Raw genomic sequence first — 20,678 nt, 5'->3', positions numbered from 1 at the left:
TGCTTTTTGCCTTTTACCTAAGTGTTAGTGTTGAGAGATGTACATGGTTTGGAATGGCTTTACACTTGGTAGAGATCTGGATTAAGTGGGAAGGAAGATTCTGTATTTAAAAACAGATGATTGTAGGTGGGATTATACATTTACAGGCAATTCTACATATTGCAGTTGTACAAAGTACTTGAAGATGATTCCCTAGGTTGTTCCCCTGTGAGATAAACAAACTATTGCCAGTTAGCAGATGATGATCACAGTACAGTGAAAACTGAGACTGTTGGTATTTCACAAATTGGGTTCTTGCAAGCTAATCTCAAGAGCACTTCAATAACACTTCAACAGTTATCAGATGAAGAATAGGCAAAGCAAATCCCACAGTCTGCTTGTCTACTGCATTTCCAAACCATCAGGCCAAACATTCAATAATGAACCAGTAGGCTCTACTGAAACTTAACAGAGTTGCATTAGAAAATTCAGATTCTCCTCTGCAAAGACCACTTCATAATCTTAACCTTTTATTAAAGTAAATGTACCTATTGGTCTATTAGCACCCACTAATTAATAACTGAAAAGGTAGATATTGAGTATCCAGTTAAGTTTCATTGTAATCAAAAGCAAAAAAAAACAGCAACCTAGATCTTTTTACATAAATAGGTTAAACACTTTGGCTTACCATGTGTGGAAATCATAACAGATGCCTATTTCCAGTACTTTCTCTTCGAATCAATACTTGTTTATCTGGGGCAATGTACTGAAAAAGCTACAGGATAATGACATTTTAACATAAGTGACTGATTATTCTTTCTTGGAAAAAGTGGATATGGTGAACTGCAATAACACAAGTATTTCCTGCACTATAGAGGTAAATCAATCACAGTCTGTCAGCCACACATATTTCGGTACATAGTTTACCGAGTAGACAAAGGGCCCAGCTTTTGTCACTGTTTGTTATGAGTTAAATTAATTAATCTATCTTAAACTGCAGCTATTAACATTTTCTGTATGTAGGGGAACAAGTAATAGGTTTATTCCATGCTGAAAAGAGAAGAAAGAAAACACAATGTTTTGGCCGTGGAGCCTTCTTCAGTTTAGTTTAATGAACAATATCCACAATTTAGTTAAGTCAACAGATCAATCACACTTCTTTTTTTAAAATCTTTTCTAAATATTATAAAGCTAATTCCGGAGCAGTACATAAAAACATAAAGAGCCTCCTGAAATCTCACAACAGTACTTCTGATTTCCAGGCTTTTTTATTCTCATCAACTACCTTAACTGATAAATCTAAGAGCGAACTGATTTTTAAGTTATTAATTCTTTGTGATCAGTCAAGAATGCATTTTCAATTACAAGGATGAACAAAACTGTACTCCATCTGTAAATGAGCAAGAAATTTTAGCTGTCCTTGTGGAAAATTAACTGGACTGATACCAAATACTCCCATGTTGGGAATCGCAGCCATCTTTATCATTTACTGCAGTTCCAGGAAGTGGCACAATCTGAGAAAAGTAAGACAAAATACAGTTTCCATTCCTGGTGGAAAGAAAGGCACGTCAACAACTGAAAAGTTCAACTGTTTATTCAGAACCAAAATCAAGCCTGGATTCCGCTACGAAAATAAGATGGATATTAGACTTAAAAAATTTCAGCAGGATGGAACTCTTAGTGAGGCAATCTCAGCATCTAAGAAATTGCTTGTATGATTTTTTTTATTCTGCTGCACATCATTAGTTGTGTCATAAAGCCAGTACAGGGCTGTGTTATGAAGTCCCTAAAATGATAACAGCTCTATTAATAAAGGAAGACAGATGTTGGTTTGTTGCTTTCTCCCCCTCGCTCTTTATAGTATATTAAACATTCACATCAATGTTAGCATGTCCTTATCTTTACAGCCAGCATTGATACTAAAATTAAGTGGATTTCAATTAAAAATTTTCACTAGGTAATATTACTTAGGGAATCAACGAAAGGTTACAAAGCAGTGAAGGCCGTTGGGCCAGTCATGTTCATTTGGCAACTGAGCGAATGCACAGTTCCATCCAGCAGCTTCTTGAGATTCTTGAAAGAGTCCAGAGTCTGAGCCTCAGCCACTTGGCTGGGAAGTCTGCTCCAAATACCCCCAATTGTTTGTGTAAAGAAGTGCTTCCTATTCTGTCTGAAATGAATTTCCTTAGTTTCCTCATGCCAGCCTGTGTTCTTAATTTCACTATGTAGTGTTACATAGTGCCCTGGCTTAACCCTTTCCACCTTTGACAAATGTCCCGGACCAGGAATCATTCATATTGTTTTTTTAATTCATTATAATACCCAGCAATTTGGGTAAGGTGTAAAATACTGCACACAACATTCTAAATTAGATCTTACTAGTTCCTTGTACAGCTTGAGTGCCTTCCTCAGATGTTTGCTGTGGACCCATACATTGTCTGCCATTTGATTGTTTAGCCACATGGTCTTGATGAAGACATGCAAGTCTCAGCATAAACACACAGATGCTTTTCAGTTTAGAATCACCCAGAAACTTCCTGTTTGATCACTTTGCACTTACCAGTGTCTTGTCCATACCTCTTGCCAATGTTTCTGTCTGCCACTCCTCCTAATTTTGTATCACCTGCAAATTAACTAGCTTGTTAGCTATAGAAGAATGTAAATGTATACCAATCTGGAAAAGCAATGGGCCTAAAGCAAATCTCTGCAGCACAATACTGTTTACATCTAGCCAATTAGTGATTCCTTAAGATGACACATTTGTTCATTAATCAGTTCTTGATCCACAGGCATACTTTACTGTAGAGTCCTATAGCTTTTGTCACCTCTGAATCTCACAAGTGTTCTTGTGTGATAGATGTCAGCTATATTTGTTGCTTGCTGAAAGATTCTGAGCAAGTTAAACAAGGCCATCCATGCCTATAATAACCGTTTCTAAGTATTTTCACAGTTTTGATCTCTCATTTCTATAGATCTCGTCTGCTAATTTCCTTTCCATCTCTCTGCGATTCTCATCTTTTTCAGCTTTAACTATAGCTTCATATACTTTTTTCCAATTTTTGAAACTTGAATTCAAAGGAATCTCTCCTGTAAGGTGCCTTTAAATTGCAATATGAACCAATTATTATTGTTGTTCAAGAGGTTAATTACACAAGCCCAAACTTCCACTAAGCAATATGTATACTGAAGCCTGCATTAGGAGTCCTTTAGGACACTGACCTAGCGTTAGGCTGTTAGAAATCCTGTTTGTTTCCTTTGTAGCAGGCCCCCCTAATCCGGGAGCAAATTGTGCAGGACCTGCACACCCCCTGTCATAGGGTATCTGCACCTTATTTATGGTCATTTGTACAGCAGATCTTGGGCATTGTGAAACCGGAGCTGTGGCTGGACCAATCCTGGTGTAAAAATCTTTAATTGGTCTGTAATCTGTTTTTACCCCACTGGACCACCCTGTCACCCTTCTGTTAAATGATAGGGAAACAGCAATGCGCTCATTCTTTCTAACTTTAACCCTCAGAGAAAGTAAAGCCTGCTATACTCTTTTTAAACCTACAAGAAAGCCAACCGCCTTCTTCCTTTAAACCTGCTGGAAATGTTAATCCTTTTCCTGGTCTAACTGTAACCTTTAAAGTAGTCTAGGACTAGCCGATTAGACATTAAAATCTGTGTTGAACCTTTTTATGGAGAGAATGATCAATCAGACACAGCAGATCTTACCCTTTCCACCCCATGTGAGTGCCTGCACTTTTTCCATCTCCAATTAGTCTCAAAGACACACACCTGCAGCGCATATTGGCATAGATGGCTGCCCCTTTACACCAACATAAATTCAAAACTGTCTGTCTTTACCCTCTTGCTTCAGTTCTCTAGCCTGCAGTTTATTTTTGAAGACTCCGACACCTCTTCTGTCTGTCTCCACAAAAAAAAATCTATATGCATTAATATTTTATTCATCCCCAACATCCTCTCCTTTCCATGTTTTTAGTTAGTTCTATAGTCCTAGCATATTTATTGTTTAAAAATCTAGTATTGAAATATAAGACTTGAAGAATGGAGATATTATTTTGTTTTACATTTGTTTTTAATACTGCCTGGGGCCTTCCAGACTAAACTAGAATTGGCTTGTTGTGAGCTTTAAAAGCTCCTCAACTATTGTACTGTACACATACATTTCCACAACAGTTTGGGGCCCTTTGGCTCAAAGAACTGCCCACTTTGTACCAGAAGGACTCCAAGCCCCATAAACCTAACCCCCATCAATGTTTTAAACCATATTTACTCTTATCATCCCTGAAACTGGACAAGGAACTGGCAGAATATTTGAAAAGTTCAACGTAGACATTTTTCTCCTGTGCTTTCCCATGTCATTTATTCTAACACTGATCACAACTACATTCACCCAGCTCTGTTCATCAGCCTGTACACTGGCTCAGAAAGGTTTATAGGCAGCAGCCATATGACCCTGCAACTCACAACTGGCAACCCAAAGAAGCTCATCAGGAGAGGGCCTTGCCAGTAGCTGGATGGGAGACCTCCTGGGAAAAACTAAGGATGCTGTTGGTAGAGATGTTTGGGGGGGTTAGGGTTAGGGTTCCCATTGTCCCTTACCAATCATTGGCTCTTAATAATCCCCATCTATGAATCGGCTTCATCACTCTGTTCTCCTCCCCACTAACAGCTGGTGTGTGGTGAGCGTTCTGGCGCACTATGGCTGCCGTCACATCATCCAGGTGGGGCTGCACGTTAGTGGTGGTGGAGGGGAGTCCTCATTACCTGTAAAGTGCTTTGAGTGCAGTGCCCAGAAAAGCGCTATATAAGTGTAACAAATTATTATTATTATTATTATTATTATTATTACCTGAAACAAGGCAGGCAAATCACCATAGGAGCCTCTATACCACTTGTACACGCTACATTGTTGATAACACTAATAATAAAGTCACCTAATTTTTGTTTCTTCCCTTTTCCTTTGAGGAATGGGCTCCTGGAAGACCTGGGCCCCATCTCTATTTCATTTTCCTCAAGGTTATCAGTCCACATACCCACCTCCAGTGAGCAAACACTTCCCTGACACTCCAGAAAATCAATTAATCATCCTGCCAGCTGCATTGTTTCTGTACTGCTATTTTTTTAAACAGTGCAATACACTTTTCAACCCACCTCTAAGTTCCACAAGTTCCAAAAAAGGGATTAAATATTTAATTTTATACAAATTGAAGGATTATAAAGTGAACCTATACTAGCCAACCTGAGAAATTGCATATGAAAACAAAAGCAGGAAACGTTTATAATAACCTACTGCAGGACCTAGTACGACAGACATTTAATTTTTAAATGTCTCTACATCATACTGTCTACCTGTTTTGCATGGAGGAGTTATTGGTGGTGATTTGCTCCTGAAGAGGTGAAAAAACAGTAATCACCTGGGGGAAAATTCCCCTCTTGGCCCCTAGAAAAAATCCAAAACAATTCCAGTAGCAAAAACAAGTAATTGAAACAGGGGTAAACACAAAACTAAAACTACAGATGGATGTTAAATGTCATCATTCTTACACTAATCCCAGGGAATTCTGCACTCAGAAGCCTGAAACCTGAGAATGACTTTTATTTTATGAAGTTCATTGTATCTAGCCAGTTCTGATGGACTAAATCCTGATTTAAAATTTTATACATTTTTTTAAAAAATGATGAATGTGTTTTCATCCATTCGCTAATAGCTTCATTTATGAAGAACAAAGTGCAGAGATGGAATCTGTCATAAGCCCAAGATTTTATCAACTTTTAAAATGCAAAATCCATCAACAGGAGAGCCTGAAGCCTAGCCAAGCAGTTCTAGATGCACACTAAAACAAAAAAACCCCAGTTGTTTAAGGAGAGACTGCTCAAGTCCCTCTGGCGTGACTGTGAAAAGCAGTGCTAAAAAGGTCTGTGTGTTGTGACACAAATAATATTAAGTAATAAATGACCAGAATAAAGCAAAAGAAACATTTCAACATTCTACTGAAATACAATTATTTTCTACTTCTCTAAGAATCTAAATGTTATTATACCTTCTATCATTAGATACAGGGAAGTTTAAAAAAGCTAAGGTTTCACCCTCTATTCAGGAATAATAAGAATAAAGCAGGTTTAAACCTAGCCCTGGCCTGTAACCTTAGTTAAATAGAGGGTTTCACATAATGCCATCACATGCATGGTGTGTGATACACCTTGAGTCAACAGTAAATACACAAAACTCACAAGGTCTCTGGTATTCTGAAACCATAATTAACAAATGCTTTTGTACAATAACATCTCCAAAGTTTCAAATGTAGATTACATTAAGCATCATATCTAAACATCAATCTGAACATATTCTCAATGAACAGCACGTCTCCTTTTCTAATACCTAAATGCTCCCACCCCATTACAAGAACAAAAATCCGGAGGATTACAGCAACCACAGCATGGAATTTTACTTTTCTGAAACTGAAACTTCTATTCTCTCTTCATTTAAAAAAAAAGCCACTCTAGAAGTTAAAAAAACATTAAAGACCTTCTTTTTGGTTGAAAGATTCTCTATGCTAGTTCTACTACTTTCATTAAAATGTTCTAGAGATGTACAGTAAGATATAGTTTATACATACAAGAATCAAACTGGAAACTGCTCTGCTGTGGCAGTTCACGGCATTTCTAATAAGAGTTTGCAGTCCAGATGGGGGATACATTATGCTGCGCTATTATTGGTTCAGAATATGTCTTGTAGCGCAGTGATGGATTGTAGTAGAATTGAAATATTAAGATAACATTTTATTTTGTGTTGCTGTTTTTACGACTTAAAAATAAATGTTGTCTTCTCTTTTAACTTTCAAGCCTTTCTTTAACCTCAGTGTGAGATTTATATAATCACTTATTTTTATACAACATAAATACTACTCAGTTGTGAACTTTGAAGACAAGCTGGCTAACATGGAAGTGGGAGATATTTTACATAAGTAATTGTCTCACCAAGAAATAACTCCTCTGTTGTACATCACTGTCCTGCCTGAGAAGCTTGTTAAAACCTCATTATGTTGCCCATAAAAGGTTCAGATGTTCAACACAGCTGCTAAATAGATCTGTCAGATCAAAATAGAAAATGTCACACCGGCTTTTGCAGAGATAAGTGTCTGATTACAAAGGTAACATTATTAGCAACTCGCCCATTTTAAAGGTCATAGTCCGGAACCACAATTCAAACATCATGACATGGTTTGCCGAAATGAAATTAAGACGCTTGTTTGCCAGCTGAGAAGGGATGCAAGAGAAACATTCATGCAAAGCAGCATGTAGGTCATCTCAGTCTATGTGTAAAATATAGCTGTGCCCATAAAACATGAGCACAGTGCATTGGGCATCACTCTCATCAATTGAGCACCGCACATAACACCCAGGGCTACGAAACTAAAACATTCTTGAAGGTCTTACATTTGTTCACCAGATAATAACCACTAAGGGAGGTATCTTGCAAGACAATATACAAGGGCATTCAGAGTGAAGGAAACCCAAGAGAAAGCTTATCCTTTAGATTTTCAGGATCCTGCTGTTTCTGCTCTCAATCTTGTTGAAGGAGAGTCATGCATGTTATTCCTTCTAATCCCAAGGCCAATAAAAACATGGTTTTAATGAGTTCTAATGACAATGAAAAGGGACAGTTTCTCCTACTCCAGACAGCAAAAATATGCACTGGTGTTAAAGGATTTATACTGTAGATATATGTACATTGCACTTTTTCAGTTTTTCAAGTCTTGAATTGCATTCATTTTCAAAACAATACAAGACCAGTAATGTAGTTTCATCAATGTTCAAATGTATTTACTCCACAGTTTCCTCTTTTTTCATAATTTCTCACTCACCTCATCTTCACATCATTTTCAATAACCATTTCTGCTGGCTTAGGGTCACTGTGGCCCAGAGCCTGTCCTGGAAAGCAAAGGACACAACGTGGGATACACTCTGGATGGGAAGCTAATCCATCGCTGGGCACACACAGACACGCTCACACCAGGGCCAATTTTACAGAAACCTGTTAGCCCACCAGCATGTCTTTGGACTTGGGGGAGAAACCAATGAACCTGACAGAAACCCACATGAAGCCGGGGAGAACACACAAGCTCCACAAAGACAGCACCCCTAGGAATTGAACCCAGAGTCACTGTGCCACCCTAATATCTCCCTCATGTATGCAAAATATTGAATTACAAGTGGATATCTTTTCTTATGCTAACATGCCTTAGGAGGCTTTAAATGTCACTTTAAAAATGTCAATGTCAAAACGTTAAAAATGGGAAAGATATAACATAAGGTATAGAATATTTTTTGACATAAATTTGAGAGGTTACTTCAAGGCATCAGAGAATGAAGTTATTTTAAATCCTGAACTTTAGCTTCCATTTACAGTACAGTGCAAGTTCACACTCACACATTCAATGTGCACAAAGATTCATATTCATGCACACAGTGAACACTACGGTTTGAATATAAATTCGAAAAGAAAAAGTCAGTTATGTGCCTGATGGGATGGGGCAACATTTACTTAGCACACATAGACATCTGAGAACAGAGTGTCTTTTTACATGAATCAGTACGTTGTTTGTCCAGCAGTATTTAATTTATCCAATGGTGAAGATAGTAATTGGAAAGTTGATAAAATACCAGCTGCAAACCCCTGGAGCTCTTCTAGTAATATGCGTTTAAGTAAAGGTATTTTTCAAAGGCAGGTTTATATATACAGTACTTGTGATAGCTGGATAAGGTTTCTTCTCAAAAGACTGAGCCACAAACAGAAAAAAACACTGCTGTACATGTTTTTTTCCAAAGAACTTGGAAAGTCGTCTAAATATCCATACTCTAACTGGACAACTTCCAAAGATTTTTTGCCCCATTGCTAACCCAAAAAAATTGACCAAAACTAAAAAAAATCAAGAACTATGACTAAATTACACATTTTCAGCATATATATTTTCTGTTATCTCTTGCAAGGTTTGCTTTTTAAACTTTTACAAATATTTTCAGAAACAAACTTCTCTCCAGATTGACAAAATACTCAAACTTGTTCTGTAATTAATGGCAACATTTAAAGCATCTGGTTGAAGATGACATTGCAGTAGTAGAAAGCCAAATTCTGTTCAAAACCCACATTTTGCCATTTGAAAGCAACTGCTCCATGTGTTAATTTTCGACATTTCTGGAATTAAATGATTATAGTCACGTAGGTAGGAAATACATTTAAACATTTACTTTTTTACACAATGGACTGGAATTCAGACAGAGATTATTCTCATTCCTATGAAATAATGTTTAAAACAAGACTCAGCTTAACTGGTCAAGCAAATGACCACTGATACTTTTCTTTAAAACTTCAGAAGATAAAGATTCTTTACCATAAGAAGACAGCCCTGCAGTGGAATTTACTTTAGTCACAAGCACTTTTGTGGTTTCTTCTTGTTATTGGAAAATAATGAGAGACCAGGGATAATGAACACAAAGTTGACCACAGTACTATGAAGCCATCAGATTGATTTTTTTAAAGAAAATGCATGAAATACTCCATGCATTTTTTTAAAAAATGCATGCAATAGCCCCTCAACAAAAAAATAGTAATATTAATTTGTGGACATTTCAGCCAAACTCTCTAAAAGAGATCACTAAAGCAGGAAACAGAGTGCATGTTTTACCACAGGTTATCAATTGAATCATTAGCGCAAAAACAAATTGCAACAAAGCACTTTCACCTTCAAACCACCACATCATAAAATCAAACACTACTTTCACTGTTGCTCCGTTAATCATGTAGAAAGAAATATGCACTGTATTGCAAAAAAACTAATCGTTTTCCAAAGCCTCTTACAACAAAGAGTGGAATTCACTCATTTTGCTACAGTAAGTGCGTCAGAGTCACCCTAGAATGGCTTATGGGCTGGTTGGTCTTAGATCCTTGCTGTAGACCTTCTCAGAGTCAAAATGGTGCTGTATGGGTTCTAGATTGAATAGGAAGGGGCTGACCCATACTGCAAATGCCTCACAAGCAACAAGTGGAGTAGAAAAGGACATAATCACTATCATCACTTAAAGTGAATCGGACACAAATATTTTCTCTGCCATGTAAATACTATCATTATGATAGTACATCCACAGAGTCCATGAGCTCTTTCAAACAAGTAACACCACAAGCCCGAATTCCAGTTCAGTGACACATGGAGGAAAAAGTCACTCATGTTGTGCTACCAATACCTCAAAGCTTCTACAGCAGTAAAATCATGTAGCCCAACACTTTCAGCATTAAATATTTACTATTTGTTAATTATAATGTTTTACTGTCACACTTTTAAGCTGCAAGACATACTTACTTTGGGGTTGGCTTATGCTTGCTAATATCGCTTCCCCTAATAAATTAACATTAGGTTACAGATATACCCATTACAAGATTAGTGGTTTAACTGATTTAATTAAACAAAATTACACAAAGCATACACAGGAACCTCAACTAGCACTGGGTTCACAAATGACAGTTTGTAACTCGATCATTTCTCCAGTTGGGATATTCAATACAACATCTCATAGTTACTGTTTAATATTTATGGTGAGGGGCAAGATTATTCCATACATACCCCACAGTTTAGAAAATGCATTCACATCCTGACCAGTAAGTATGCACGTCACTTTCTTTGAGCATCAGGCCATGAAGCATGTCACCAGATCTTATCTGTTCCAATTGCAAAGCCTCTATTCTTATAACAGGACTCAGGGAAACAGGAGAAGCAGAAAATGCACAATGATGACCGGGAGGAAACAGAATAATATTTAAAACCAACACATTTCTCAGGGAAAAGTCATTTTCTACATCAGATAAACATTTTACATTTTAATGTACTCATTTTGACTCCATTTCCTATCACATGAAGGCTGTCTTAACAATTACAGTATATATCTCGCCATGTGTATCATTCACTGATCACAATGGCCAGATCATGGATTTTATTTCTCTTAAAAAAACTACACACAAGGTATCACCTATGCTATTTTGTAGAAAGCATGACGAATTCCAAAATTAAAAGCTTTGAGACTATTACCACAACTCTGTATGATGGTTATTCCCAGTTTTCACAATATGTGGAACCAACAGAACACCGTACAACTATAATGCACACTTGAGCAAAATAAAACAAAACTGTTTGATTCCACACTTACTAAATGTTTTGTGTTTTATTGTGACAGTAGGTGTTATAAAACCAAATTATGACACAAACTGTATACTGTACATAAAATGACAGGCACATCTTGCTGGCAAAAAGGTTTGTTCTTTACTAGGCCTATAATAACAACAGAACCTAGGAAAGCTTACAAACATGAAGAGGCCACTTGGCTCATCTAGTTAATTTGCTCTAAGAAGGCCTTTGTAAAGGTTTACTGGTTTTGAAATTGTCTCAAGGATCATATGAACCAAGACATAATCCGTGTGTAGTGTTGCCAGCCTGAAAATTCGATAGTTGCTGACCTGCAGAGCTGTTCTTGGGCTGCGGAACAAAAAGAATAACGACTCAGCCAAGTTCACCAGCCATGAGCGGAGCTGACAAAGCTATATTTGTGGTTAAAAAAATTGATGTTTTATAGATCTGGGTACCGCTGTGTTAAGACAGTTGTCTTAATCCTTGTGCTAACTGCTGCTTTTCAGATTTACTTGATTTTCTTTCACTTTACAGTGTATTTGCAGAACCTAAACACTACCAGGCTTCTGTACCTGTAAAGGAAGTACAATCTATGTAGAAAATGACTTAAATGGGCTGTAAACCTGTTTTCTGGAACACGGCAGCAATAACCACAAAGCAAAGCCATTTGAGAACATTCTGATATGTTTATCTTCAGTATGAATGCCAATATAGTCTTTAAACTTTGCAGTTTTTTTGAAGTATTACTTGTTTAACTTGAAAAACAATTTCTAACATAGAATAAACACTTCTCTAAGAAGCATTCAATGAATGAGCTTGCGATATATGGTTTTACATTCTTATAACATTTTTCAGCATTCTGAAGCTCATACCTACAGTAAGTGACTCAAATGCACCAAACTGCAACCAGCACTTCAGACATACACTGTCCACTTTACAACACTAATGACTCCAGCAAGGACTCTAGACAGCAATTCTCTCGCAGAAAACCCAGCTCAAAAAGGTCCATCTGGTAACTACTGGCAACCAGTACCCTCTAGTTCAGAACTTTTCTAAACCCATTTGAGAGCAGTTTATTGCAGCATATCGTTTAGATAGAGTTGACATTTTGCCGGTAATCATTAGTGGATCTTTAAATTAATTTGGTCTTTGGGCGCAAAAGCACACACATAGAAGTAAAGGCAGAATAGCATTTGTTTGTAGTGACAAGAGAAAATCCACAAATTGGTAAACAAAGCCTAGTTCTCGGAGCCCTAAGAGAAAAGAGAGAAAACATTTCAGGTCCAGACGAAAAACAGAAACCTGCCAGCTAAGTTGCTTACTACTGTAACGCATATGGTCACCATTGCAGGTTGTGAGAGCTGGCTTACCAGCGCAGTGACGTCACCACCGCCTTTCCCTGTGAATAGCAGGGACCGCAGCCGTCGGGCTGATGGGAGATTTCCCTTTAGCTCAACTGGCTGTGTTCGAGTCCCCAGCGGTGGGGGTCCGACCTGAGGTGATAGCGGCGAGGGCGCATACCCATGTGAACCCGAGAGAGCTACACTACCATGAAACAAAACCTCTCGAGTCTACGCTCTCACACATTTTAATGTACCTGCCTCCGCTTAGTGACAGCAGATAGGCAACTAAAAAAGCCTACACTTTTAAATGTTGAGCCTTCTGGGTAATGACATCGCCCATCTTGCTGCCTGTCAGATAAATGAGCCAGAGACTGTGGTTGTGAAGTATAGTAGACAAATATATACTCTCGTAATAAAGCAAATAAGATATACACAGCATGCATATTGCATGCAAGACAAAATATATATAAGATGTTTTCAGAAAAAGAAATTGTATTTCTAAAATATTTGTTTCAACAAGTTAATTATTTCTTGATGGACCTTGGATTTTTACACAGTTCAATACTGGGAGAGATTTCCTGTGGTTATTCTTCTGGTGTATTTCAGATATAGTTCATCTTAAAAAAGTAACAGCAGCATGATGCTATCCCTGTACTCAGTGGAACACATTGTTATGCCAGTACGAAAATATTACTGGATCTCATTAGCACCTACTATTTCTTGAGTTATGTTTATTAATGTGTACACATCTTGTACTCAGGTAGACCATTAATAGAGGTACAGAACGCTAGCAGAGTAGATATGTTGAAAGGTAACGTTATGGGTAAAACAGCATAAAAGTCAGGCATACAGTGCATTATCATGGACCGCACTTAATTTGCCGGTCATCCTAGAGAGAACTTTCTTGTATCTCGTTATTGTATATCAAGTGGCAATAACAGGATACAGCCAGAGGCTCTGTTCAACTATTCATTAATCCTGAAAACAACCTTGCTGGGTACAGGCAGCCAGCTGGCTGGGGAAATGCGATCTGAAATGCCAAGGCACACAAAAGTCACCATCTGAGAATTAACGATAGCAAATAAAAGGACTGTCATGCAGTTCTGCTTAAGAGGGGTATATCTCCTTGTGGGATGATGTTCACACATTTCCTTATGAGTATTCCAACAGTGCATATTTCCTTAGTCCCCTTGCTTGCATTTAAACTGTAATTTCCTTTCAGATTTGGTTTTGGAGTTTCAAATCTACAACACACTTCAAATCAGTGAAACATGATGAGAAGGAGATTATAAATATATATTAATATATATAAAAATATATATTTTGATTATGCAATAAAATCTGGACTGGACACCGGAACAATGTGTATTCAGTCATCGAAGCAAAATGTTTACCCAAGGTTTTCTATGTCTGCAATCCTGTATTTCCTACACAGTGACTAAACAGTCAGATTTGACCAAGACTGAAGAGTTTTTATCCTCCATGCTTATTCACTTTGCAAAGAAAAGTATTTTGTTGCTATGGTCTGTTCCCAGGGTACCGACTAATGAAATGCAGCTCTCACAAGTAGCTGTATTTTTGCCCTTAGGAAAACTAACATAAAATCTCTGATCAATTCTGGAAGATCTGGTTAACCCTTTGGACTTACATTGCATGCCTTCCCTCCAAAACCATTTTCTCCATTTTATCATTGTTTTCACTGGAGAGCTCCACATACCAAAACATATTACGTATTTTATTTCCTTTGTAACATAGGGTAATTACGCTGTTTTGAAAGAAGGAAATGCTATAGACTTGTTACTTAATGTTAAAAGCATATTCAAACTGTAAACTATATTAATGATCATGGGGTATTCCCAAACCACAGTATTCCAGTGTACACGCCCAACAAAAACATGAAAAATGTTTCACAATATTTGTAAAAGAGAAAAAATAGGAATATGAGCAATAAATGGAGTCAAACGTTGCACAAATAAATGCAAAATTCCAACAATGTGTATTAAATCCTAAAGAAAATAATCTCAGATTCAAGGGAGTCTCAATAAACAAGAAAATGATTCCCATATTGCTATGGCTTTACCCATGGTTTCAACATGAATATTCAATAATTCAGGTTTCTTACTGCAATTGGATATTGAAAACATTAGCAGTCATGTCCTAATCTTCCAGCTGACCTTGGATATTAAAGGGTTTAGACGCGTCCCTACACCTGGTGTGTTTTGTTAATATTCAGTTGCTGTAAACCTGTTACTTACTTTATTTTAATAATAAGATGCATGTTCATGTTTAAACCAGTTTCACAGTGCATGCAGTGATGCAGTTTAACCTCATGAATCTGCCTTCTGGAAAGCTGCTTTTTTATTAACATTTTTGTTTTGACAAGTCATTCCAAAATGTTGAGTCACAGGAGGCTCAGCCTGTGTGAGTGTGACATGACTGAGCTCCTACAGTATATGACAGCCTTCAAAGCTGCAGCAGGGAAAAACTACTGTATCTTGTCTTTCTGCAACCTTGACATAAGTGCAAAATATCCCCAAGGCAGTACACTCTGCACCACTGCATTCAATATATTTATCAACAATGCTGAAACATCCAGGCCTCCATATCTGGGCTTTTGGGTACAATGCATTGAGCAAGAATAACTTTGGCTTGTTTTCTAAGAAAAACAATACGAGGAAGAATCTCAGGCATAAAAATGATTTGGGAAAATGTCACACCCAATGATGTTGTTAAAGGTTTTTTGTAAGCCTTAATACATAGTTTGTTTTCTGTTTGTTTTATATTTTGCAAAATAGGCAAATCCATTTATGAGCTTGTTAGAGATGTTGCATTGCCCACCTATGAAATAATAAGATTAAGAAGATTTAGATGTACCGCCACATGAAATGGTACACCAATGGAATACAAACTGAACTTGCACGATAATAACAGAGCTTATGATAGGTGAAAAACTCCAACCAACAGGCCAGTGATGATATGCAAGATTTACAACCACACTAGAAAATCACATACTGTAGCTGGAAGATAAACCATTTCAAAATGAAATTTCTAGAACAGGAGTCTACACCAGTACTCAGTTGCCTGGTTGCTGTGGGTTTTAGAGGTAATAATCTCTTACACTTGTATAGCGCTTTTCTGGACACTCCACTCAAAGCACTTTACAGGTAATGAGGACTCCTCTCCACCACCACCAATGTGCAGCATCCACCTGGATGATGCGACGGCAGCCATAGTGCGCCAGAACGCTCACCACACATCAGGCTTCATAACTCTGCTCTCCTCCCCACTGATAGCTGATAATAATAATAATTGCTTACATTTGTATAGTGCTTTTCTGGACACTCCAATCAAAGCGCTTTACAGGTAATGAGGACTCCCCTCCACCACCACCAATGTGCAGCATCCACCTAGATGATGCGTTGGCATTCAAAGTGCCCCAGTATGCTCGAACACATAAGCTAGAGGTCTGACAATTACTGTATCATCTGATTAAGACCTGGAAAACTGAAGATCTGACTTTTTTTATCAACTTCATTAAATTACATCACTAAGGTCTGAGATGGAATGAAAAGTCATAACAAATGAGACACTCCGGGACTGGAGCTGCCTACCTCTGACATAGGAGTATTTAACTGATGGCATGTATTGCTTCCATTCTGCTAAGTCTCTATGTTAGCAGTGTAAAAAGATGTGTCAAAGAATGAGGAAACGTATGTCAGTTACACCTTTATTCTCAGAATGCGACATGCTTATAGAGGAAGAAATTTGATTTTGGAGGAAACATGTCACAAGACTCCTTATAAACAGCAGAATGGAATAACAACAGAAGATAAAAGTATTTATTTTACTAGTTGGCATAAAATGAAATGAGTAGGCATAGGGGATACAGTTTGCATTGCAGGCTGTGTTTTGCTGGAAAGCTCTGTAGCCACCATTTGGTCAGATCCTAAGCCAACAATTATTATCGCCAAGCCCTTGGACTGGAAGAATTCTGAGGTGTCCTTTTCATTAGAAATGAAGAGTGGTGGGGAAGAAGGTATTTTTTGTTATTAACGATGCCTTGGCATAAAATATACTTCTCTACTCCAAGCCAGCTAGCTGCTTGCACCCAACAGAGTTGATTTCTGGGCTCCAGTACAAGCCTGCTCTTTAGCTATATTTGCATGATGTCCTTTCTGGGTATGTCAGGTAGCAAATAAGGAAAAGTAATGAACATTAGTTACAGTGGACTCAAGAATTATTGGAACCCTTGATATAGATTAACTTCATAAAAAGCCATGTAAAATACACAGCATAGAATATGAGCTTTATTTTATGCTCAAAATGATTACTAAAACTACAGGATTTTAATTTTAATACAATTAAAACACTGGATCCCCATTGTTCCTTTTTAAGAAAATCAAACAAAATGAATCCTGTTTATTTAAAATACAGCTCAGTCATAAACAATATTTTTAGACTTTCAACAGGATATAAAAAAAAAGAGGTACAGCGTAACACACATGAGAAAATCTTTTTTCTATCCATCACCAAGGGGAAAGGTAAAGAACTGACAAATTAAAAGAGGCCAATTAAAATGGTTGATCTTCAAAAATCAAGTGCATCTCTTCCCCTGTCACTTACAGTGAGGAAGATGGTGGGGGAGGGAAAAAAGAACCAGAGGGCTACAGCTGGAGAACTGCAGGGTCTGGTTCCATCTTGGGATCATCAAGTCTCCAAATCACCAATTAGATGGTATATCCATGCCAACAGGCTATATGGAACGGTTGCCAGAAGAAAGACCTTACTGGCAATTAGAAACAAACTGAAGCTGCTGGAATATGCCAGACGCCACTGGAACTTTGATTGGAAGCAGATGCTATGGTCGGATGAGACCAAAATGGAACCTTTTGGCCACTCACACCATCTGTACTTTAGGCGTCAGAATGTACACAAAGCAGAGATCAATCATACACACCGTAAAATATGATTGTGGATTGTTCATGTTGTGGGGCTGTTTTGCTGCAACTCGCCCTGGGGCCTTTGTTAACAGCAATGATATCACAAACTCTAGCCAAATACCTGGTTGCTTCTGCCAGAAAGCTGCGACTTAAACACCCCTACCACCTGACTGACCCTCAACACACCTCAAAATCAACAAAAAAAAAACGCCCGAACGCAAACAAAAATCAACGGTTTGCAATGGCAATCTCACTGTCCGGACTTAAACTCAATTGAAAACCTGTGGTCTGAATTGAAGAAGGCAGTCTATAAGCGTAGACCTATTTACATCAAGGATCTGAAAAACTGTCTGCATAGGGGAATAGTCCAAGATCCCTCCAAAAGTGTTCTCCAGCCGTATAAAACATTATAGGAAAAGGCATTGTATTGTTATCCGCGGAAGAGGAGGTAGACACAGGGGATACAATCATAATACCTATGTATAACAGTATTACTCATTTAAAATAATTGTTATGAAATAAGACTATTAGAATAAAAGTCTCTAGTTTTCCAATTCTGGGGGGCATAAAATACAGTTTATGACCTGTGCTGTTTATTTTATACAGCTCTTCTGTTCATATTTATCAAAGGTGCCAGTAATTCTTGAACCCAATATAACTTAAGACTGACAGCATAAACAACTCTTTACAAGGCAAAACCGCTATAATTCCTTCCCCTCCTGCTGCCCTCCAGATTTTCCATCAAACAGAAATAATTCTGCTCATGTGTATAATGACTCATCTTTTGAAAGACCAGACTAAATTCATTGTACGCAACTGTAACAGCATATTGAAAGACACGGTAGGGGATAATCACTCACATGGCAGGTTTAGAGACCTCAAGCTGACTTTATGAAAACATTAATGTTGTCAAACAAGCCAAGTTCCTTTTACAAATGTTTGCATAATCAATGTTAACTTACGGTTACCCCAGTATGTTGCTGAATAGGAGCCCATTAACTTAATGAAACATCTACATTTTTATTGCGGAAACTGGATCCTAAGCAGAGCCGATTCATGAATAATGGGCATACAACATCTACGATTGCCAATCCATTTGCTACAGACAAAAGCAACCTTAATGAACTGTACTGCAGTATCGAAATGTAGTCAAATGTTACATTTGGAAAGTCAAGTCGGTGTTAGTGCTTAAAATGTTTTTTAAACATTTAAACATTTTAAAACACCTTCAAATATTTTGCACTCAACATGATAGCAATTAAGTACTCACTGTTTGGAAGCTATAACACTAGCTTGTAGAGGCATTTAATTGCATATACAAAATTTCCATTTGTCACCGAGCTTCAGTAAAATAAATACTATATGTTATCTTAAAATACACATCATACACATTAATACTAATTCTCCATTGGATTTCTAGAAGTCACAAGGAAAGCTCCAAATAAAGTACTAGAAAATAGGCTCACCTCATATATACTGTAAGTCAGATAAAAGTACAGGTAGGCCTAGAATTACCACATATGCGACTTACGACCACTCGCACTTACGACGGCAATCACCTTAATCGTATTACCATACAGTACTGTATATTATTTTCCTGTCCCGGCATTTGGTCGTAATGTCTAACATTAATGTCGTCATCAGCCTACATCATCAAAATGTTATTGTTTGGGTAAGCAAATGGCTAGCAAGCAAAAAAGTGTTCTGGTGGTGCCAAAAGGAAAAATCAAAAGCGAAAGACAATAGATTTAGAAATGAAAGAGAACATAATAGTGCAGCATGAAAATGGGAAAATTGGTATCGAAAATCACTAGAGACTTTGGCTTTTCTCATTCGACAATATCCACAATATTAAAGGACAAGGAAAGAATTCATGAACCAGTGAAAGGATCAGCGCCTATGAAACATAAAATTAGTGAAAAAATATAACAAAGCCGTATTACACAATGTAGCATTTATGCATGTACATTTTTTACACATCCATATGGTTCGTGTAGCATAGCGATACACACAATTGCGATTTTCGAACCTAACCTCATCAATTCGAGAAAGCATTATTTAACTCTCATTGTTAAACTCGGCTCTCATCTCCTTCAATAAGGAATAGACCAGAAATTTGAAAATGAAGGATATACATTTATTTCGAAGACAACTTAAAAGTCTGAAAATGTTGTAATTGACCATAATGGAGATTAGTAAACAATTCCTAAACAAAGCTTTTACCGGAGTCATAAAGGCAAGCTTCAACTATTTATTATACCACAGTTATTCTCCTTTGGTCACTAGTCACACTGAATATCAGGTGTACAAATATCAGGTTCATGTAAGATGAACAGCATTGATAAGCAACCATGCTTAAGGGCTCAGATTATCTTCGGATTGAACAGAGCTTTATGCTACAGTTACTAATTGAAGTGGCTCCTTTCAAGTGACAAGCTTGAGCATTTTTATCTCTTCATCATTGTACAAACAAAGACTGTTCCGTGACTTTAGATTTTAATCTGCTTATAAACATGATTAGACTTCATGTCAACCTCAAGATTTGTATGATTATTTTACAAGGTACAATGCCTACCTTAAGAAGATCTCTTGGGAAATCCTGGCCTCCATTTAGCCCATCCAGATTGTTGATGAACTCCTGGCATGTCATCTTCTTTCCAATATTCTGTAATAAGCCAGAAGCATTTATCACCGAGTTAATGTGAAAGACCAACTATCCATCATGATTCAAGGCCTAACTTAACCCCATCAACAAGATGAAACATAAGGTATTCAATAACGTCCAAAAATATGCAATATAAAACAATACATACAAAAAAATGTGCTTAAAGTTGTTTTCCACAAACAAATTGCAACAACAGTATAAAATATCCCATTTGATGGCATTTTTCCCCACACAGTAATCATGTTTCTATAGAATACCAAAAATCAAGAAGAAAAGTCTTACAAAGACATAATGCATCAAAAGGATGGTTTGTCAGCATTTTACAGCAAACTATTTTTTCTGTTCCCAGATAAGAAGTCCAGCAATCCCAGTAACATCTGGACAATGGGGCCCAGACTATCTTCACAATAGTTGAGCTAGTCAGGAGCCCACATTTGTGCTAAAGTTTCCCATCTAAATTTCCTCTCTTGAAAAGCATTGCATTAGGATACGGACAGGAAATTGTATTTGACAACTTCAGGGTTTTTTTTAATTTTCCTTGTACTCCTGTTTGTCACTCTAGACT

The 20,678-nt window shown here is 37.4% G+C and overlaps 1 protein-coding gene across 3 annotated transcripts in view; it reads right to left on the bottom strand.

The window, feature by feature from the left end:
- psd3l (pleckstrin and Sec7 domain containing 3, like) overlaps nucleotides 1-20,678 on the bottom strand; it is a 233,687-nt gene that overhangs the window by 95,017 nt on the left and 117,992 nt on the right. For 2 of the 3 annotated variants that reach the window (XM_015337977.2, XM_015337970.2), the window contains exon 9: nucleotides 20,024-20,114. In XM_015337977.2, coding sequence (XP_015193463.2) covers nucleotides 20,024-20,114 — 91 coding nt within the window. The remainder of the gene's footprint in view (nucleotides 1-20,023; nucleotides 20,115-20,678) is intronic. The other variant, XM_015337961.2, reaches the window with a different exon arrangement.

This window comes from Lepisosteus oculatus, chromosome 3 (assembly GCF_040954835.1).
Source record: "Lepisosteus oculatus isolate fLepOcu1 chromosome 3, fLepOcu1.hap2, whole genome shotgun sequence".
Taxonomy (NCBI): Eukaryota; Metazoa; Chordata; class Actinopteri; order Semionotiformes; family Lepisosteidae; genus Lepisosteus; species Lepisosteus oculatus.
The sequence above is the reverse complement of the archived record's forward strand: the minus strand, read 5'-3'. Positions and strand labels throughout refer to the sequence as shown.